The following is a 21568-nucleotide window of genomic DNA, read 5'->3' as shown; positions in this document are numbered from 1 at the left end:
GGTGCATCTTACACATAACAGTTACTATTCCATGTCTTATCAGAGAGTTAATTTATGAACAGAGGTTAAATCAAATAAACAGACATGCCCGCCATGGATAAAAGAACAAAGTCAATTATGTAAGAAAATAATAGAAGTTGTATGGAAAGACAGCCTACACTATATTTACCACAGGAATAAAATAGCACCGTGTAAGTGTAGGATATGGGTTTGTTTCAGCAAGGTTCCTATTCCACTGTAAGTAACAGAGCAAAGCAAGTATTTTCTTAAAAGCATTCGACAAGCAAAAATAACTTTACAAAGGTCTATCAATTGAAAGCTACCAGGTCTGCTTTTTAAAACTACTGTATATATATATATAAGTTCAGAGATAGGTATCTTGTGGCCCTCCAGATGTTGTTGGTCTGCACTCCCCTTAATTTCTCCCCTATAACTGCTTAAATAGGGTTATAGGAGAAACAGTCTAAGTACATTTGTAGCCCAAGGGAGCAACAGAGAGTTAGTGTGGAATGTAGGTGACACTGAGTGCTAGAACATTTTGGTTGCATCCATAGTATACAAAGTTTTAAAACAAAGCACTAGGACATGTTGCCTCGCCGATTTTGTTGTACTAGATATACCACTAATCCTAGCCCACAGTGAGGGATTACGGAAGCTGTTTTTTGTTTGTTTTTTAATGCAACTAAGTTTATTTGAGAAGGACCACTCTGGTAATTTCTGATTCCCCGCATAATATTCCATAGAGAGTCTTTGTCCTGTAGTGCCAAACTAGATGTCCTCTGGGAGTTCTCTAAATGGAATTCCCTGACCAAAATCTTATTAGGACTTTACACACACTCAGGAAGAATTAGGGAAATTTCCATGAGGTGCCAGATGATTCCATGGTTCCACTGATGTGTGCACAGTTGCCAAAATATAACTAATCTGGTCAGGATGCTAAGTGGTTGCCTTTTTTTAAAAAGTGCGCAGAGAGTGTAGAATTTGAGACAAGAAAAATAATTATTTACTTATTTATTGCATTTATATCTCACCTCATAGTAAGTCTATGCCTAGTCGGAATTTAGGACTTTTAGTATACAGGCATCTTTTGGAAATGTATTTGTGTGTATTGTAGCCATTCTAAACCATGAAGTTGTAGCCATCCTCACTATTGTTAGATCACCCTATGAGTGTCATAGGCAAAATGAGGAAATAGTTACTATAGGCAAGGAACCAGGAAGGGAGATCTAGATTACATTTGTTGGAGAGGTTCCTCACTCCTACAAAACTTAACCCCCACAGCCTGCCAATAAAATGGAAGCTAGCACAGAAGGTGAAGCAATATACATCCTTGACAGGAATCACATTGTTTCACTTTGCACTAATGGGAAGTGGCAGATGAACTTCTTACTGAGACAAAAGTAATTACTAATTAGCAATGTTCTATATAGAATCTGATGCTCCAAGCTATTAAAAGCTTCCTTATCATTAGGGCAAAAAGTTAAGTAATATAATCAGTTGCTTTTATCAGCATCGTGCTCAGAATTCTAGACTGCATTTCTTCTAGAAAAGTACTGGATTTTCTTTCTATTAAAGACTTAAAAAAATTCTTCAAGTCACACAGGATCAGTCACAATCAAACATTTGAGGTGGCAGGCTACAGTCTTTTGCTTTGTGGTGACACATTTAATCTTTCTCCTTCATTTTATCTGTCTTAAAGCTGACTTCTGCAAGTTTATAGTCTTCTTTTTATATTCCAAAGACAGAGTAGGAAAGAGAGGAGTTTTTAAAAATGGTTTGACAGCTTGTATGGCTGAGTCATCTGGGAGCTAATTCTAGAGGAACTCCTATAGTACCTTTGTGTGATCTAATTACATCTAGATTATGAGCATGTAATCTTCACCTCTGGGGACAGATGAAAATTATATATGATAGGAACACTTGCTGACTCATGCTTACCAGAACCAATTGCCCAGATCTGCATAGCCCCTGAAGTTCTGTTAGTCCCTTCTCACATTATCATTACAGTAGCTGAAGCTGCAGTTGCATGAGAAGATCAAGGCCTTTTTGGAGAAACATCACCTCTCCTGGCAGTTGAAGTAGTGCCAGCATGCATAGAAGCCATGGTGCAGAGCAGTAAATTGCAGTCTTCCCACAAACTGAAAAGTAACATTGGAGGCGGATTTCTTCCTAAGCTGATCCAGGCCCCTCTCACCATCCTTGCACTTCAAAAGGGACATATTACAATTCATGCTGCAGGGTGGTCACTCCTGTTTTGTTAAGCATTTTAATTTTGTTCGATATCATTTGTTTGGTAATTTGATTTTGTTTCATGCTAGGTGAGTCCTACTTTGTGGGACTTTCATTCTCTGCAGAATCGGAATGATGTCACTAGCAGTGGCAGCCTGCTGCTGCTGAAAGACTTCGTTTTGTGTTTTTGGAGTATGTGTTACTTTGTTGCATTGTGTACAAGATATGCACACCCCAGAATCACAAAAAGAAGCTACAATTCTTACTTGTAAAAAAAAAAAAAAAAAAAAAAAAAAAAAAAAAAAAAAAAAAAGCCCTGACAGTTGCTTTGTGTTCTGGTGAAAAGTGGTTAACTAATGAAAAAATGATGTCAGCTTCTGGAATTTTCCCTTGCTTGGTGTTATGCTGTGAATGGTAGTGAGCGAAGGAGGTTATCTGTGTAGACCAGTGGTTCTTAAACTTTGTTACTCGGATGTTTTTGAACTGCAACTCCCAGAAACCCCAGTCAAGACAGCTGGTGGTGAAGGCTTCTGGGAGTTGCAGTCCAAAACTCCTGAGTAACCCAAGGTTAAGAACCAGTGCTGTAGACCACTGGTTCTTAACCTTTGTTACTCAGATGTTTTTTGACTGCAACTCCCAGAAGCCTTCACCATCAGCTGTGCTGGCTGGAGTTTCTGGGAGTTGCAGTTCAAAAACACCTGAGTAACAAAGGTTAAGAACCACTGCTGTAGACCATCTTGACTGCTGCCATTGGTGTGGTCAATATTTAGGCTGCCCTTTGCTATTTAAAGCTTTTTCCTGCTGGCCATGGAGGTATGACAATCTGCAGCAGTATCAGGCCATTTCCTGGTTTTTCCAGTTGTGAATGGAGAAGCACAATATTCCACATACATACTGTAAATTGGAAGTTTTTTTTAAAGAACTAAATTGATCAATATGCAATTCCAAAACCAACATTAGGTGTTTTCTTTTCAGTTCCTTGTGTAGATTTAAATAGAAAATGAAGTTTCTCTATATATTTTGTTTTATTTCAAAATAATTTACTCCTCACCAAAGTGTGGGCAACACATTTCCCACCTTCATATTCCAGTCTTTTCCAAGAATATCAGATCATTGAGTTTAGAAAGAATCTTATTTTGTTCCTATGTTACTTTACATTTCACAGGCTCCCTGCTTGAAATGTGGTAAGAACACGTCACCTGTGTGATAATGCTGGACAGAAGAATGTAGTAGAAATGTTTCATCTAGTGAGGTCCAAGTGCTTCCTGTATTAGTACAAGCAACAAATGGAATTGTTTCATTGCCTGGAGGTATTCAACTGACAAAAGGAGTTTTTGTGATTAATCCACAGATGTTACCTTTTTTTTTGTTAAAGTGAAATATGATAATGGAACCTACTATGTTAAGTAACTAATTTACAGAATACTAAAGAAGTCTGTATATTTGATTCGTTAAATTTCACTTGAACACTAAGAATGTGAAAGTTCTTTCTGCATGTTTCAGATCATCAAGATTCAAATATTATACCTAACTCTTAATTAGCTCTGAGACATATAGGGAACAAACATTAGGAAACATAAGAAATATATACTGGCTAACTTTCATTATAGCAGTTACTATTTATGGTTTACAAGACTGAGTTTCTTTAAAACCAACAAGTTTTATTTAGCATAAACTATCATGGGGAAATATTTATACCCAAATAAAACTAGTTCATCCTTAAGGTGACAGAAGACTCTTCTTTGGTATTACTGGAACAGTTTAATACAGTTTACTCCTGAAAAACTGTATGTAAAATATTAGTATTAAAAGGCATTGAGCTGAGTATACACTGTATTGCACTTCACTCAGAAATCAATAAGGGAAATTATTTATGACGTAACTTCCATCTTAATCCGAGGAAGCTGTTTCAGCTCTAGATCAGTGCCTGGTGTCAGCAATGGACTGGATGAGGGTGAATAAACTGAAACTTAATCCAGAAAAGACAGAAGAGCTCGTGGTCAGCTGAAAAGCAGATTGTAGCGTTCACCCCTTATTATGCAAAATAAGGCATGCATAATTCATGTTCTATGCTGATGTGGTTGAGAGGTGGGGCCACTAAAGAGGTTAAAAGGCAGAACCTGAGAGGAGAAGAGAACAGTCAGAATTAGAGAGAAAGAGAGAGATAATTGGTAGATCTGAGGTGTGGTTGGTCTGAGGAGTGTATAGTAACCTGTGATTTAATATAGAGGATTGAGATAGATGATTGATGAACCTGAAGAAAATACTTATGAATTATTAATGAAACATATGTGATCAATAAACCTGTTTTAAGAAAAAGTGAGAACTGAATGGACTTTCATCTTTCCTAAGTAAAGTACGTTGATTTAGTGATCAACTGGTGGCAGTGTGTGAAAAGGTGTTTGGTTTGCTGGTTGTTGTGGGTTTTCTGGGCTCTTTGGCCATGTTCTGAAGGTTGTTCTTTTCGTCGGTCTCTGTGGCCCAGCATCTTCAGAGGACTGGAGTAGGAACTCTGTCCATGCTCTGTTGCTGTTTGTTAAATAGTTGAGTATTTATAGCTGTGGGAACAGCTTTTGTCCTTTTCAGGAGACAGGGTGATCAGGGTGTTTTTGTTGTGATAAAGGGGGGGAGGGATTATCTGTCACTGTGATTGATGGGTGCCGTTAGCTGGTCTTTTTTGTGCAATGATCCCTGGTCCTTGTGGCTGGGTAGAATTCGTTCACCTTTTGCAGGCTGTATTTTTCAGTGCTGGGAGCCAGGCCTTATTTAGTTTTAGGTCTTCTTTTTTTGTTGAAGTTCTGTTGATATTTATGGATTCCAATGACTTCCCTGTGCAGTCTAGCATACAGATTGCTGGTGTTGTCCAGTACTTCAGTATTTTGAAATTGAATGTCATGTCCAGCTTTGTTTTAGGGCATGTTCAGCTACTGCTGATTTATCCGGTTGTTTTAGTCTGCAGTGTCTCTCATGTTCTTTGATTCTGGTGTGAATGCTGTGTTTTGTGGTTCCAATATATACCTGGCCACAACTGCAAGGTATCCAGTATAGTCCTGCAGTGGTGAGGGGGACTCTTTTGTCCTTTGCTGACCGTAACATTTGTTGTATTTTTGTGGTGGGTCTGAATACTGTTTGTAGGTTGTGTTTCTTCAAAAGTTTCCCCATGCGGTCTGTGACCCCTTTGATGTATGGCAGAAATCCTTATTTAGTGGGAGGCTGTTTTTCCTCTTCAGTTTGGTGTTGTTTTCTTGGTTTGATGGCTCTTTTGATTTCATTCTTGGAATAGCCATTTGCCTATAGGGCCCAATTCAGATGGTTGAGTTCGGTGCTGAGAAATTGAGCTTCACATTCCGATTTGCAGGATCTACCAGTGATTTCCCCTTCATGGATTGCTGCCTTGTCGTGGCGAAGGGACTTGAGTAACTCAGAGAAGCTATGGGCTATGCCGTGCAGGGCCACCCAAGACGGACAGGTCATAGTGGAGAGTTCCGACTAAACGCAATCCACCTGGAGTAGGAAATGGCAATGCCACTCCAGTATCTTTGCCAAGAACACCTCATGATCAGAAACAAAAGGCTAAAAGATATGACGCTGGAAGATGGGGCCCTCAGGTTGAAAGGCGTCCAACATGTTACTGAGGAAGAGCAGAGGACAAGTAGCTCCAGAGCTAATGAAGTGGTTGGGCCAAAGCTGAAAGGATGCTCAGCTGTGGACGTGCCTGGAAGTGAAAGGAAAGTCCAATGCTGCAAAGAAAAATACTGCATAGGAACCTGGAATGTAAGATCTATGAACCTTGTTATGCTGGATGTGGTCAAACAGGAGATGGCAAGAATAAACATCGAAATCCTAGGCATCAGTGAACTAAAATGGACAGGAATAGGCAAATTCAGTTCAGACGATTATATCTACTACTGTGGGCTAGAAACCCGTAGAAGAAATGGAGTAGCCCTCATAATCAACAAAAGAGTGGGAAAAGCTGTACTTGGATACATTCTCAAAAATGATAGAATGATTTCAATATGAATCCAAGGCAGAACTTTCAGCATCACAGTAATCGAAGTTTATGCACCAACCACCTATGCTGAAGAGGCTGAAATTGACCAATTCCATGAAGATTTAAAACACCTTCTAGAACTGACACCAAAGAAAGATGTTCTTCTCATTCTAGGGGACTGGAATGCTAAAGTAGGGAGTCAAGAGATAAAAGGAACAATAGGTAAGTTTGGCCTTGGAGTTCAAAACGAAGCAGAGCAAAAGCTAAGAATTTTGTCAAGAGAACAAGATGGTCATCACAAACACTCTTTTCCAACAACACAAGAGGCGACTCTATACATGGAAATCACAACATCTTGAAAGATGATGCTGTTAAAGTGCTACAGTCAATATGTCAGCAACTTTGGAAAACTCAGCAGTGGCCAGAGGACTGGAAAAGATCAATCTACATCCCAATCCCAAAGAAGGGCAGTGCCAAAGAATGCTCCAACTACCGTACAATTGTACACATTTCACACGCTAGCAAGGTTATGCTCAAAATCCTACAAGGTAGGCTTCAGCAGTATGTGGACCGAGAACTCCCAGAAGTAACAGCTGGATTCCGAAGGGGCAGAGGAACTAGAGACCAAATTGCTAACATGCGCTGGATTATGGAGAACGCCAGAGAGTTCCAGAAAAATATCTTCTTCTGCTCCATTGACTATGCAAAAGCCTTTGACTGTGTGGACCACAGCAAACTATGGCAAGTCCTTAAAGAAATGGGAGTGCCTGACCACCTTATCTATCTCCTGAGAAACCTATATATGGGACAGGAAGCAAGAGTTAGAACTGGATATGGAACAACTGATTGGTTCAAAATTGGGAAAGGAGTACGACAAGGCTGTATATTGTCCCCCGGCTTATTTAACTTATATGCAGAATACATCATGAGGAAGGCTGGACTGGAGGAATCCCAAACTGGAATTAAGATTGCCGGAAGAAATATCAACAACCTCCGATATGCAGATGATACCACTCTGATGGCAGAAAACGAGGAGGAACTAAAGAATCTTGTAATGAGGGTGAAAGAGGATAGTGCAAAAAGCGGTCTGAAACTCAACATCAAAAAAACTAAGATCATGGCCACTGGTCCCATCACCTCCTGGGAAATAGAAGGGGAAGATATGGAGGCAGTGACAGATTTTACTTTCTTGGGCTCCATGATCACTGCAGATGGTGACAGAAACCACAAAATTAAAAGACACCTGCTTCTTGGGAGGAAAGTGACAGCATCTTAAAAAGCAGAGACATCACCTTGCCAACAAAGGTCCGCATAGTCAAAGCTATTGTTTTTCCTGTCGTGATGGATGGAAGTGAGAGCTGGACCATAAAGAAAGCTGACCGCCGAAGAATTGATGCCTCTGAATTATGCTGCTGGAGGAGGCTCTTGGTCTGTTTCCTAATATCTGCAGAATTCCTTTGACAGTCCACTCTCCAGGGAATTCTTGAGGCTCTTGAGAGTCCCCTGGAGTGCAAAGAGAACAAACCTATCTGTTCTAAAGGAAATGAACCCTGAGTGCTTACTGGAAGGACAGATCCTGAAGCTGAGGCTCCAGTACTTTGGCCATCACATGAGAAGAGAAGACTCCTTAGAAAAGACTTTGATGTTGGGAAAGTGTGAAGGCAATAGGAGAAAGGGATGACAGAGGATGAGACGGTTGGACAGTGTCATCGAAGCAACCAATATGAATTTGACACAACTCTGGGAGGCAGTGGAAGATAGGAGGGCCTGGCGTGCTCTGGTCCATGGGGTCACGAAGAGTCGGACATGACTAAATGACTGAACAACAACAATGACCAGTGATTTGATTATGCCTCTTTTTTGTCATGGGTGGTGGTTGGAGTTTTTGTGTAGGTACTGGTCTGCGTGGGTGGGTTTTCTGTAGACCTTGTGTCCCAATAGGAGGTCAGTTTTGCATATAACCATGACATTTAAGAAACGGAGTTGCCCCTCTATTTCTTTGTCCATGGTGAATTATTTATTTGGGTGGATGCTGTTAAGATGGTTTAGAACAGGCTTGTCCAATCTGCGGCCCGAGGGCCGCATGCGGCCCAGGTGAACTCGTAATGCGGCCTAGTGTAATTTTTTTATTTTTAAAGAAATTCCAAAGTTTCAAGTTACACTGCCGGCGCTTGCGGCCAGAATGTGGCCGGGGCATGTCACAACAGTAAAGGGAGAGAGAGGGAAGGAAGGAAGGAGTGGGAGGGGAGGGGACAGGGGGGCTGCGTAACTGCATAGCACCGTCCCCGTCAATAGGCGGACCCCCTCCCAGCCCCATAAAGCCGCCGGAGTCGAAGCTGGCAGCCTCTGCTGTCTAAGTTCGCAGCTGCCGGTAAGCGCGCTTGGAGCGGGGCTGCGGAGGAAGGTTAGGGTTGCCCCCCCATGTGGCCCAAACCAAATGTATGTGCAGCCCAAACCAAATTTTCATCTTCTAATGTGGCGCAGGGAAGGTGAAAGGTTGGACACCCCTGGTTTAGAAATAAACAGCAACAGAGAATGGACAGAGTTCCTACTCGTGTTCCTCTGAAGATGCCGGCCACAGAGACCGGTGAAAGATCAGGAAGAACAACTTTCAGGACATGGCCAAAGATCCTGAAAAACCCACAACAACCAAAAAACCTTTCTATTCAGGCAAGCTTTCCCTCAGTGACTGGCTACCTGATGGGACTTTTAAATTGATTATTGTGCCTTCTGCTTTGAATGTGTTTTCGTGTTGCTTTTGTTCATAATCTTTTGATGTGGCATTTGTCTAATCCTTTTTGGTATTTGTATACTTACATAATTAAAGGACAATATTTAAAGCTAAAATCAGTAAGTTGCCTTAAGGAGACACATGAGGTAAAATGTTTTAATTTTTAAAAAAATTTAAAAATTAAATTTAAATCCTAGCTGTGTAAATAGAAATGAAGTGCAATCAATTGAGTCTTTAAGATATAAAACATATTTGTTTGTTTGTTTGTTTGTTTGTTTGTTTCACTTATATGCCGCCCACACTACCCAAAGGTCTCTTGGTAGCTTACAGCAATTCAATTATAGTAAAAAAGATAAAATAATTAAAATACATTTAAAATATATAATCTAAAAGTTGTATTAAAGTACTAAAGTACTTTAATATAAAATTATATTAAAGTATGTAGCACCTTTATATCTTGAATATGTAGCCTTTTTGTGCATGTTCTTATTCTGCCTTGGTTCAGAATATTGGTGATCACCAGCTATACCTGATGAATCACCTTACATCAGTGAAAGCAGGATGTGGATAACCACCTTTTCAGTTGTAAGATAGCATACAGCATCAAACATACTTTGGAAGCCTTTGAAAACCTCATGAGCTGGTTTGCAGGTAGCCCAGAAACTGACACTGAGGAAGGGGTTGCAGGTGGTTGGGACAAGTGCAATGTTAATTTTAGGCTATAATATGATATGCAGGCCTTTTTTCAAACCACAAAACAAGGACTCCTGCTGCAATCTCATATACTGTATGCTTAACTGGCAATAAGCCCCTCTGAACTCAGTGGAGCTCACTTCTGGGAAGAGACATTCGGTACTGGTCTATTACAGTAACAGGCAGAATCTGGATGATATTGCAGTTTCCCAAATTTAAAAATAAATATAAATATTTAAAGAAGACACAAGATAAAAACAGTTTGTAAACAAAGATGGAGTATTCAAAGATTCATCAAATGCCCAGTTTATATACAATAAGCATCTTAATTTCTTACTAAAATATAACTATTCCCTAAACTGATTCCTCTAGACTTCTGAGCACGCTGATCTCAGGGGGTACTCAACCAAATAAAAGGGTTTCTACCTACTGAATACACAGGTATCTTCCACATCAGCAATGCATTAGCAGTACACAGTAATTGATTTTATACCTTTGTATTCATTAGGGTGCCCTCTTAGATCAGTATGCCCAGAGGTCTAGAAGATTCAGTATGAGATCAATATTAAAGGTTAAAGGTTTGTAGTGGTGAACCTAAAAAGTGGGTGGATAAGACATTTTCTCAGATTAAAACACTTAATCTTCAAGCTTTGTTAGCTTTAAATATACCCACAGGATGAAGGGGAATATATCTTCAAAGAATTTTGCTTTAGTACAGAATAAACATTTTCCTCCACATCAGCTGTAGTCAGGGCATTAGCATTGCACAGTAATTGATTATCAGTAAAGTGTTGCTGAGAAATAGAGTTTTATCTCAGCTTTTTATCACTATGACTTGCAAAGAGCAGACTCCTTATTTATAAGCTCTCTCTATATTAAGTGACATTACTAGACCCTTCTGTTCAAGTGACACAAGGTCTTAGCATATCACTGCCTTAGGATATTTAAATGGGTTTAGTACAGTTTTCCTGCTGTCTTTTTCAGTTGGTAAATAGTAATAGCAACAGTTGAACATATGGGAAAGAAAATGTAATACTGTACACAATTAAATCACATGCAGCTACAATAATACAGTATCAGTGATTTGCTATTTAATTTTAAACCTGAATTGTGTTCAGCTCACCTAATGTAATGACAGAAGGTGTTTTTGTTTTGCATTTCTGATGGGTCTTGCAGGGTTTGTTTGCTTTTTGGTTTTCTTTTTTCCCCCTTTTTTGCATTTCCTTTTTTCTTTTTTTAATTAATTTTTTTATTTTTAAAAACTAGGGATAAGGTAAGGAATACAAAAGGTAGAGGGAGATATAGGGGGAAGAAGAGGGGGAAGGAGAACACAAAATTTACTGTCATCCACTCTGTTTGTTCATTTGGAACATAACTATTAATAATTAGTATTTTCGTTGATTATGTTTTGATTTCCACCATTAATATCCTTCCGTTGTCTGAGGCAAAAATTAGTTTTGGTTCCATTTCTTTCTTTATATACATAGCCACACCTTTTTTCTTTTTACTTCTGTCCAAAGCTGCAAACAATTTTCCTAACCTTGAACATTTCAACAGTTTCTGATCTGTTCTTTTCATTTGGGTTTCTTGTATGCAAATTACATCAGATTTCTTTTCTGCAGTTGTAAAAAGGTCTTTTCCCGTTTTTGAGGTGAGTTCAGGCCATTTATATTGACTGAAAAGACCTTCATTTGCTTTTTAGCCATCTTGTTGTTGGTTACTACCTTTTTGTTTTTTTCTCGTCATGCCTCTGGTATGTCTTGGCTCAGCTACTTCCTGTTTTTCTGGCTCTGTGTCTGATTCTGATTGTGATGAGTGGTCTGATTTCTCTTGAGGTCTTTCTTCTGATTTCCCCTTCTTTCTTTTTCCCTGTTTTGTCAGTTCTCTTTTTTTCCCCATAAAGTCCCATGCTTTCATTGGTGAAGTTACATTGTGTCTCTGTGTATCAATTCAAAAGAATACACCTTCCGGTGGCAGAAATCTATATGAAATTCCATTTTGTTGAAATAAAAATGTAAGAGAGGAGTATTGCTTCCTTCTCTGCCTCACTTGCCAGGGAATTTGTTTTAGGACATTAATTTTCCTGTCTTCTATTATCGATTGTTTATCTTGTGAGGCTCTTAAAACCTTGTCTCTAATTGATTTCTTCGTAAATCTCACATGGATTTCTTTGGGGAGATTATTTCCTCTTGCATATGCTGAACTCGCCCTGTAAGTTGCCTCCATATATTGTTACAAGTCAGCTGCTTCCATCCCTATTTCTGCAGCCAAAGCCTTACTCATTAATATATCTAGATCCTTCCCTTCCTTTTCTGCCACATTTTGAAATCTAAGCATCTTTGATGCTCTCTCCATCTCTAGCATTATTAATCTGTTGTCACTTTGTTTTTGATTCTTCTGCACTGCCTCTAATGTTTCTTCAGTTTAATTCACTCTGTTCCTCTCACTTTTCCCCCCAAGATCTTGAGTCTTTGTTTTGTTTTATCTCTTTCATCTGATCTGCTATTTGGCTGAGACGTTCATTTACTTGTTGAAATCCTACTGTTAATAAATTTTGCATGGTAGTCTGGCATTCTTTGTCTGGTTCTTATGCCACTAATTTTACCAGACTTTGAGACTGGGCAGGAGAGGTTCCTGGTGTTTGGGGCTTTGGTTTTTTAGAGGCCATTTTGATCTTTTCAATGACAATATCTCAATTTTTCCTCATACTGTCTCTGAATGGACTTTGTATAAGTTATACTATATCCTTCACCAGAATGTCCAACCCTCAAATATACCACATCCTCTTTCAGATGTTTCCACTGTTTTAACCAACAACCAAAACCAAAACCCAAAACCCTCCCCCAGGTACTTCCTCCAATAGTTCCACAGGTATTATGATATGTAAATCAGCTTTTAGCCCAACAGTTTAAAATACAACTGTGGCAAAAATGTTCCTTCTTTTCAAGAAGCCTAGCAGAGTTATTATGTCTCCCAACCTCTATTACCAGAGTCCCACGCAATCCAAAGAGAAAATCCAAGCTAACAACAATCACAGAATTTCATACCTCAATATTTGTACAGTTCCAACCTCAATAAGATGTTCCAGAATCCCAAACAGCATTCCACATATCAAATCAAAGCTAACAAAAATTTCAGGCTTTCCCACTTCAATATTTGTAGAGTTCCAACTTCAGTGAGATGTTCCAGAGTCCCAAAAAGCTTTCCAATATCAAATCAGATATATTTGTAATCCAGCCTGCTCCTTAGGCAATATAAGAGGTGTGCTGAGGCTGTCATTCAGCTTTTCCTCCAGTAAATGTCCTTATAATCCACCATATGTTCCTTCCATTAATCCATAAATCCAATAAACAACTCCAGTCCTGGTTTTCCCAGTTCCACAGTCCACCCTCAGCGACAATATCTCTATCCCCTTGAAATGAGTTAGCTTCTCCCAATATATAACATAGCCTTTTACAGCTGTGGCCTTTGAGGGGGATCTCCCAAAGCTTTCACACCCCCCAGAGATATTATACAGTTCCAAAGTTTTGATGGCACTCTGTCTATACTGTTGAAAATTCTGGCAGCGCGATGTTATGTTTTTCACTCTATTTTCCTGACTGATAACAGCTTTACGTCCAGTCCGTAGTTGTATTATGTCACCCTGGGATTATTTCCAGAATCAGTTTTTTCTCTCAGTCTCTCAGTGTTCAGCCTTGACCAGCCTGCAGGCTAGAAGTTAATTCCGCTTTCTGAGGCAGCAGGACCGTAAGCAAGCTAGCCGCTTCTTCCCTTCTTTTGGCCAAATATTCTGCACTCTAGTTTCTCTTTCCACTTTATGGGGCTGTTCATAAATCAAAGACTTCAACTTACTTTATTGTTGTCAGTTTTCAACACAGTATCCATTTATTTATTTATTTATTTATTATTTTATATCCCGCCTATTTGGTCAAGCAAGGACCACTCTAGGCGGCTAACAACCTAACATTTGTTCTCCTCTCCGTAGGGGGTGGGTTACTCACAGCTTCACTGCCTAATAGGGCTCCCGCATCCGATCTGTGCTCAGGTGAGCTCTTCAGAGGGAAGAAATACAGGTTGCTGCCTGGCTTCCTTCTTCTCTGTTGCTCACTAACTGCTTCAGGGAGACTTCTCCTAGTCTCCCCTTTGGCCCTTCATCTTGTGAAGGACCCCCAGACCGGGTGGTACCAGCTTTCCTTGGGAGCTTCTCCAGGAGCTGCTGACAGCACCACAACAAGCCCCACCTCTCTCTTTTTTTGCATTTCCGATGGGTCTTGCAGGGTTTGTTTGCTTTTTAGGGTTTTTTTCTTTTGGCCAAAACAGATTAATCACGTTTCTGATGAGTCTTGCAGTTTGTTGTTGTTGTATCAAGGAGTGTACTCTCCAGAGCATGAAGTCTGGGTAAAGTAATAGGGAGGATAGGCTGTTACCCAAGCAGCAGATCCCCCCTCTCCACACTGCTGAAATGGTCCAATGGAAAGGCAAGAGCCAATACAACTCGTTCCAGCAACGTCGCAGGAGTTGGCAAAACGACACAAACTGCTTTCAGGACTCCAGCTCCGGATTTTGCCTCTAGGTTAACTCCTGAAGCTTTTTCCATGAGTGGATATAGCCACAAGGCAGTGGAGGTTTGAAATTGGAGTTTTCCTTCTCCTAAATGGGCTGCCTTCAATGGCTGACGAGCCCCACCTACCCGGCCTGCTCTCTAATAGTGCGGAAGTATGATCCGACCCTTAAAACCTTTCTGCACCCCAGGTGTATGCAATTCTAATTGGCCTCCTATTTACCATATTAGGCCCCACCCCCCAGGCCATGTGGTGGGGGAGACCAAAAGAAAGCCCAGCCCCCCCCAAAAAAATTCTCAGCAAAATGTCCATGCAAACATAACCTGGCCTTCAGCCTTAGCCCAGCTTCCCAGGGAAAAGACCCCAGGGTCCAAATGGAGGGCAAAAAGAAGTATTATTTTTGAACAAATGCAGGATAGCTTACCATAGTGTTCCACACCGTCTCCAATTTGGAACACTGTACTGACCAGACAGTTACTTTTTAGGGTCCAGGCATTTCTCCCTCCTTTACCAATATTTGGCAGCAACTGCAGCAGATGTATGGTACGGGGGATGCTCAAATTTAATCCCACATGATATAGTCCAGAAAAAGCAACTGATCACAATGTCTCACAAGTTGTTCTTTAACAGTTTGGGGTGAGGAGGAAGCAAAAGACATAGCTAGCGATGGGGCCATTCATATTCGAATACGAATGCCCCCGCACAGGTGGACATAACAAGGCTCCAGCCCCATGGGGCCAGGTGGTCCACTCACAGATCCTGCTGCGGGTGTGGGCATTGTGGAGCTTTCCAATGGCTCCAGAGATTTATTCGGCGAGCCACTCTTTGTCGCAGCAGAGAGGCTTGTTCTCCCGCCTCCTGCCAGGAGTAGCAAGCCAAACACGATCTCCGGGGACACTGGAAGGCTCCATGGCGCCTGAAGCGGATCGGTGAGTGGATTGTTCAGCCCCATGGGGCTGGACCCTCATTATGTCCACCTGTGTGGGGGTATTCGTATACAAATACCCCCATTTCTAGAAATTTCTAGGCACTTCTGGATGGGATAGCTACATTTTTCAAGTATTTCTGGCAGTAGCACCATAGATTTAGTAGAAGGAGGACAAGATAGAGGTGGCTGCAAAAATAGCAGTGGGAGATTACATGTATTTCACCACTGGTGTACAACAATGATAGAAATAGCTGGAATAGAAGGAGCCCTTCCTTTGGATTCCTGATTACTTGACTGATTAAAGCTAGTTAAGCTAACAAAATTTATGCTTCTATGAAAAGGTCATATAAAGGTGTAAGATATGCTTTCAAGAAAAAGCCCTGATTTTAGTTAGAGATGGGGGAACTCATATACAAATATCCCCGCATAGCTGGACTTAATAAGGGGCTGGTTCCTGTGGCCAGCCTGTCCACCCATGCGTCCACTGGCGGCAGCCTCATTCATCCTTCCAATCGTGCCCAGAGAAATACTCTCTTCCCGCTCAACTAGCGACTCAGCAGCCATGCAGGGAGACTCGTCCTCCCTCCCACTGCCTGGAGTGCCCAGGCGAGCAGGAAGGCAGCAGAGCTCCAGGAGCAACTGGAAGGATGACCGAGGCTGCCGCAGCCACCGGACATGTGAGTGGACTTTTAAGTCCAGCTGCGCAGGGATATTCTTATTCATATACGAATACCCCCACCTCTAATTTTAGTTTAGTCATTCCTAAACTTCTTACGAGAAAACAAAATCTTGTCTTACAGTCATGGCCAAAAATATAGGTGCCCTTGCAATTCTGCCAGAAAAAGCAACCTTTCTCTCAGAAAATTGTTGCAGTTGCAAATGTTTTGAAGATTCCAAGAGGTCCAGCACAGGCGCGGTTTAACCCACTAGTGTGGATTCATAGAGACCACGTTGAAGAATGTTTTGGTACTCACATGTTCATTTCTTTGATTTGTGTTGGAACAACACACAAAAAAATCAGAAAAAGTGAAATCTGATACAATCCCACACAAAAAACCCAAAATGTGTTGGCCAAAATTATTGGCACCCTGTCTAAATTGTAAGAAAAAAATTGCTTTTCAAACATTTGATGTTCCTTTAATTTGTATTTAGACTCACCTGTCACAAGTAAGAGATGTGGGCAATATAATAATCACACTTGCAACCAGTCAAGATGGAGAAAAGTTGACTCAACCTTTGTGTTGAGTGTGTGACACTCAGCACAGAGGAAAGAATAAAGTATAAAGAGTTGTTTGTGGATTTGAGAGAAAAAATGGTGGAAAAACATTGACAATCTCAAGGCTACAAGTCCATATCCAGAGATCTTAATGTTCCTGTGTCCACTGTGTGCAATATCATCAAGAGGTTTACAGCCCATGGCACTGTAGCTAACCTCCCTAGACGTGGACACAAGAGCAAAATTACTGAAAAATTACAACGAAAGGTTGTTCAAATGGTGGATACAGAACTCAGATTAACTTCCCAACAAATCCAAGTTGATCTACAGACACAGGGTACAACAGTGTCAACTCGCACTATCTGTTGCCATCTGAATGAAAAGGGACACTATGGTAGGAGACCCAGGAGGACGCCACTGCTGACACAGTGCTTCAAAGTAACAATTCTGTCATTCTATGAAAGCTACAATAGCCCATAGGTAAGGCCTATGATAGGGTGGCAGGATATATCTAATAAGATGTATTAAATAATGTTCCTTACTTTTGCTGGTCAATGACCATAATAAAACATTGATTATTATTATGGGACAAAACCACAATCCTTCTGGGTGAACGCACTGTGGACAGATGAGACAAAAGTAGAGCTATTTACTGTTTACAGAAAAAGAAATGAGGCATTCAAAGAACACAGTACCTACAGTCAAACATGGTGGAGGTTCAAAGATGTCTTGGGGTTGCTTTGCTGCTTCTGGCACTGGATGCCTTGACTGTGTGAACGGTATCATGAAATCTGATGATTACCAAATAATTTGGAGGTGCAAGGTAGTGGCCAGTGTCAGAAAGCTGCGTCTCCACCAGAGGTCATGGGTGGATGACCCGAAACACACTTCAAAAAGTACGCAGAAATTGTTACAAACAAAGCGCTGGAGAGTTCTGAAATGGCCAGCAATGAGTCCAGAACTGAATCCCATAGAACATCTGTTGAGAAATCTCAAAAGAGCAGTTGGGAGAAGGCATCCTTCAAATCTGAAGGCCCTGGAGCAGTTTGAAAAAGAAGAGTGGTCCAAAATTCCAGTAGAGAGATGTAAGAAACTCATTCATAGTTACAGGAAGCAATTGATTTCAGGGGGTGCAACCAAATATTAAGTTAAGGGTGCCAGTAATTTTGGCCAATGCATTTTTGGGTTTCTGTATGGGATTGTATCAGATTTGACTTTTCTTCTCTGTTTTTTTGTGTTGTTCCAACGCAAACCAAAGAAATGAACATGTGGGTACCAAAACATTTGCAACTGCAACAATTTTCTGAGAGAAAGGTTACATTTTCTGGCAGAATTGCAAGGGCACCAATGTTTTCGGCCAGGACTGTATAAAATGGAATTAACTGGAATAAGTAAATTTAATTTGCAAAAGGTTAATATTATACACTGGTGCCTCGTTTAACGAGCGCCCCGTTTAACGATGGATCCGTATAGCGATGGCGTTTTTGCCATTGCTTTTCGGATTACATTACGATTTTGCCTATGGGGAAAAATCTCTTTGTGATTTTTCCCCATAGGCACCATTTTCCCGCAGCTGAGCGGCGGGAGCCTTCGAAGGACCACTCCCGCCGCTCAGCTGGGGGGAAATGCAGGCAGTAGCCTCGGAAGGACCCTTCCGAAGGGTCCTTCCGAGGCCACCCCTGGGATTCCCTTGCGGATGCCTGAAAGGCATCCAGATCCTCCCACCCTGCCCCCGCGGCCGGGATCCCTACCCTCGCCAGGGAGGGACTGATCCAAGCAGCGGCGGCAGGATGGGAGGGGTCCGGATACCTTTCAGGCATCCAGGGCTTGGATCCGCCCCCCAGCCGGCTTCCCCATCCATGGACGGACTCTCTGGAGTCCGTCCATGGATGGGGTAGCCGGCCGCAACGCGGATCACGGCCGCCCTCCCCCCAACCCCTCACCCCCTTCTCCGACGCCGCTGCTGGGCTTTGGAAGCCGCTTCCAATCCCAGTGTCAGCGGCGGAGATGAGGGTGAGGGGTGTGTCGAGAAGGGCAAGGCTCGGGTATTCCCCGAGCCTTGCCCTCCTCTCAACCCCTCACCCCTTTCTCCACCACCGATGCTGGGTTTTGGAAGGGGCTTCTGAAACCCAGCGGCGGCGGCGGAGATGAGGGTGAGGGGTGGATCGTCCAGAGCCGGGAGGAGGGGGAAGGCTTCTCCACCGCTGCTCGGATGTGCTGGCCCCGCCGCCGGCAGCCACCCCGCGCCACCTACCCCAGCCATTCTCGTACGCCTGGAAGTCCGAGAACGGCTGGGGTGGGCGGCTTCAAGCGGCGGCGGCGGCTGCAGGGTGGGGGGGTGTCCCGAAGGCTTCCAGACAAAGGCCTGGAAGCCTTCCAGACACCCCACCCACCCTGCAGCCGCTGCCGCTTGAGCCCGCCGCCCCCACACTTCTCCCCAAGAGCCCGCCGCCCAGCTGATCGGCGGTTCCAAAATGGCTGCCCGTTTGGTGCCTTGCTTACCGAGGCAGCGAAAATGGCAGCCCTATGGAAGATCTTCGCTGAACGGTGAGTTTTTGCCCCCTAGGAACGAATTAAACAGGGTTTAATTCGTTCCTATGGGTTTTTTTATTCCGTTCAGCGATGTTTTCGTATAGCGACGTTAATCCTGGAACGGATTAATGTCGCTATGCGGGGCACCACTGTACTGGTGTTACAGCTATTAATTTTAGACACTGCAGTGTACAGCATCTTTAATTGTGCCATGCTGGCACAGCACATCTTTTTGTAATACTGTAATAAATTTGGACATTAAAAGAGTTGCTGCTATGTTTCCCAGGATGCTTCATGGATATCTCCACAAGAAATCTCAGTCAATTTTTAAGTTAGGTTTTTAACACAGAAAAAGGTGGCTATCTATACTTATGTATTTTTAAATATATATATATACTGAAAAACCTATGAATGATAACCATATATTCAGGAATTTAAAAAAAACAGAATTACACATAAAAATAGTGTTAAAACAGCAGTCCCATCACCTTCCTAAATCAAATATAAAACAGTTACACATTAAGTTCCAGTTCAGATATATTAAAAAACAGTCCGTGTGCCTCCCTTTTTTTAATTCATTAAAACAGCTTTTTTTCTGATTGTAAACAAACAGAAAACTGAGGTTTGATTCATCTGACATTAAATTTATCAAGTCAGGAATAAACTGGTGACAGATTCTGCCTCATTTTGAGACCATAATTGAAATAAACTAGTTTCCAAGTCTGAGTATTATAGGGAAACTGGTTACTTTAAAATGGGAAACAATGCACGAATGAGAAGAGTACACAAGACTGATCACTTAAACTTGTATAATGAAACCACAGATTTTTCTTACACCTAAACCAGCCAAAGGGATGTGGTAGCACTGCAGATTAAATGCAGAAGCCACTGTGCTGCAAAGTCAGAAGACCAGCAGTCGTAAGATCGAATCCACACCATGAAGTGAGCTCCCGTCAATTGTCCCAGCTCCTACCAACCTAGCAGTTCGAAAGCAAGTAAATCTGAGTAGATAAATAGATACCACCACGGTGGGAAGGTGTTCTGTGTATAGTTGTGCTGGCCACATGACCACGGAAACTGTCTATGGACAAACACTGGCTCTATGGTTTGGAAACGGGGATGAGCACCACGCCCTACAGTTGGACACGACTGGACCAAATGTCAAGGGGAACCTTTACCTTTAAACCAGCCTAAGTCTTTACATTCAACTGGAAAGTCCTGAGTACACTTAAGTAGGGATGGGACTTTGGGGTAAACATAAATGGTGGGGACACACCATCTTACTTTCATTTTCACTTTCTTTTATTGATTCCTGATAGAGAGACTCTTAAACACAAGTGACACCAAAACTTTGGATTCTTCCATGTTTCCCTCTTTTGTTTGCCCTTTCCATCACCCGTTGTCTTTCAAATAAACCAGGAAATTTGGCCAAATAGCATGAGGATGGCTTCTGTCAAAGGAGGAGGGTGAGACTTAGATGGAAGTGGTGACGAAAAACAGAAAGAATGGCTGGTGATAATTTGCTCCCAAAGCCAGGAGATGCACACAGCTTGCAGAAATAGTAAGAACATTTCCAGCATCCTTTCTTTATTTCTCTCCCCACCCCCCACAACATTTATTATTTTTTAAGAAGTGTACCATAAACAGCCCTGCCTAAGCAACAGTCAAGGAAAAATTCCTAGGCTGCAGGGTCAGGAGTGGGGCGAGGAAGGTATCTTTGTGCAGTTTTTCTGCCTTGGGCCAATGATGGTGCCATAAGAATTTCCTCTTGCACAGAAGCAGATCCACTTATTTCCTCAGTGACTTGTGAGAAGAACATAAATTGAAGGCAATCAGTGCAATCCTCTATTTTCTCAAAGCTGCCTTTGCCCTATTCTCCAAACATAAGCTGCCACCCTAAATTATAGGCCTTTCCCCAAATGTCAGATTTCAAGAGATCCTTTTCAGGGCACAGACGGCTTCAACAAGGGAGAACTCCCTTTCTGTGAGGGTCCTTATACGAGTGCTGAACTAAACACAATCCATTATAACAAGAGGTTTACCAATAGAAATGTGAAATTAAAAAATATACAAACAAAAATTTATATTACAAGAGTTTTCAATATAACTTAAAATACAGGAAGTTGGGAATACTTACATAACTATGGATCTTAAGAAAATCTGAAGGACTGCTTGTACAGACTTTATCACCTTCCAAGCCCATTACTCTTTTACAGATATTTGATTTGGGATCATTTGGGTTCTTTGCAATAACAATATCACCTCTGAGGAAAACAGTAAAGAAATGTCAGCATCTAGCAGTATGTTAGTGAAACACATTATAAAGTAGATATGGTGAATTTTAGTGGTGAAATGCTACCGAAGTGAATTCTGAATTATGGGAGAATAGAACTCTAGAACTCTGAAGCCACCAACAGAACTCTGAAGTAACCAACATGAATTTGACCCAACTCCAGGAGGCAGTGAAAGACAGTTGGACCTGGCATGCTCTGGTCCATGGGGTAACGAAGAGTCAGACACGACTTAAAGACTAAACAACAAGAACTCTAGTATAGTCCTTAGTGTTGCAGCAACCTCATGGTAGTTTCCCCCCAGTTTAACTACACCAAGGAACAGAGCAGTGTTGGAGAAAACTGGCTCAGATAGAGACCTCCTTCTATGCTATATCCAGCCCCAGACTCTCATG

At 41.7% G+C, this 21568-nt stretch overlaps 2 protein-coding genes across 10 annotated transcripts in view; one reads left to right on the top strand and one right to left on the bottom strand.

Annotated features, from left to right (window-relative positions):
- The window catches only part of IMMP1L (inner mitochondrial membrane peptidase subunit 1), a 53232-nt gene that overhangs the window by 3445 nt on the left and 28219 nt on the right, over positions 1–21568 (bottom strand). For 5 of the 6 annotated variants that reach the window (XM_072985850.2, XM_072985851.2, XM_020795619.3 and 2 more), the window contains one exon: positions 21020–21146. In XM_072985850.2, the coding sequence (XP_072841951.1) occupies positions 21020–21146 (127 nt within the window). Of the gene's footprint in view, positions 1–16892; positions 16969–21019; positions 21147–21568 lie in introns of all 6 variants that reach the window. The other variant, XR_012082452.2, reaches the window with a different exon arrangement.
- The window catches only part of DNAJC24 (DnaJ heat shock protein family (Hsp40) member C24), a 110504-nt gene that overhangs the window by 71448 nt on the left and 17488 nt on the right, over positions 1–21568 (top strand). For 2 of the 4 annotated variants that reach the window (XM_078384026.1, XM_072985854.2), the window contains one exon: positions 3395–4548. The exons of the other annotated variants lie outside the window; for them this stretch is intronic. The gene's annotated coding sequence lies outside the window, so the exon portion shown is untranslated. Of the gene's footprint in view, positions 1–3394; positions 4549–21568 lie in introns of those variants that run through there. 4 annotated transcript variants of the gene reach the window in all.

The sequence above is a fragment of the Pogona vitticeps genome, chromosome 1, assembly GCF_051106095.1.
Source record: "Pogona vitticeps strain Pit_001003342236 chromosome 1, PviZW2.1, whole genome shotgun sequence".
Taxonomy (NCBI): Eukaryota; Metazoa; Chordata; class Lepidosauria; order Squamata; family Agamidae; genus Pogona; species Pogona vitticeps.
This window is presented reverse-complemented; position numbering and strand designations above follow the sequence as displayed.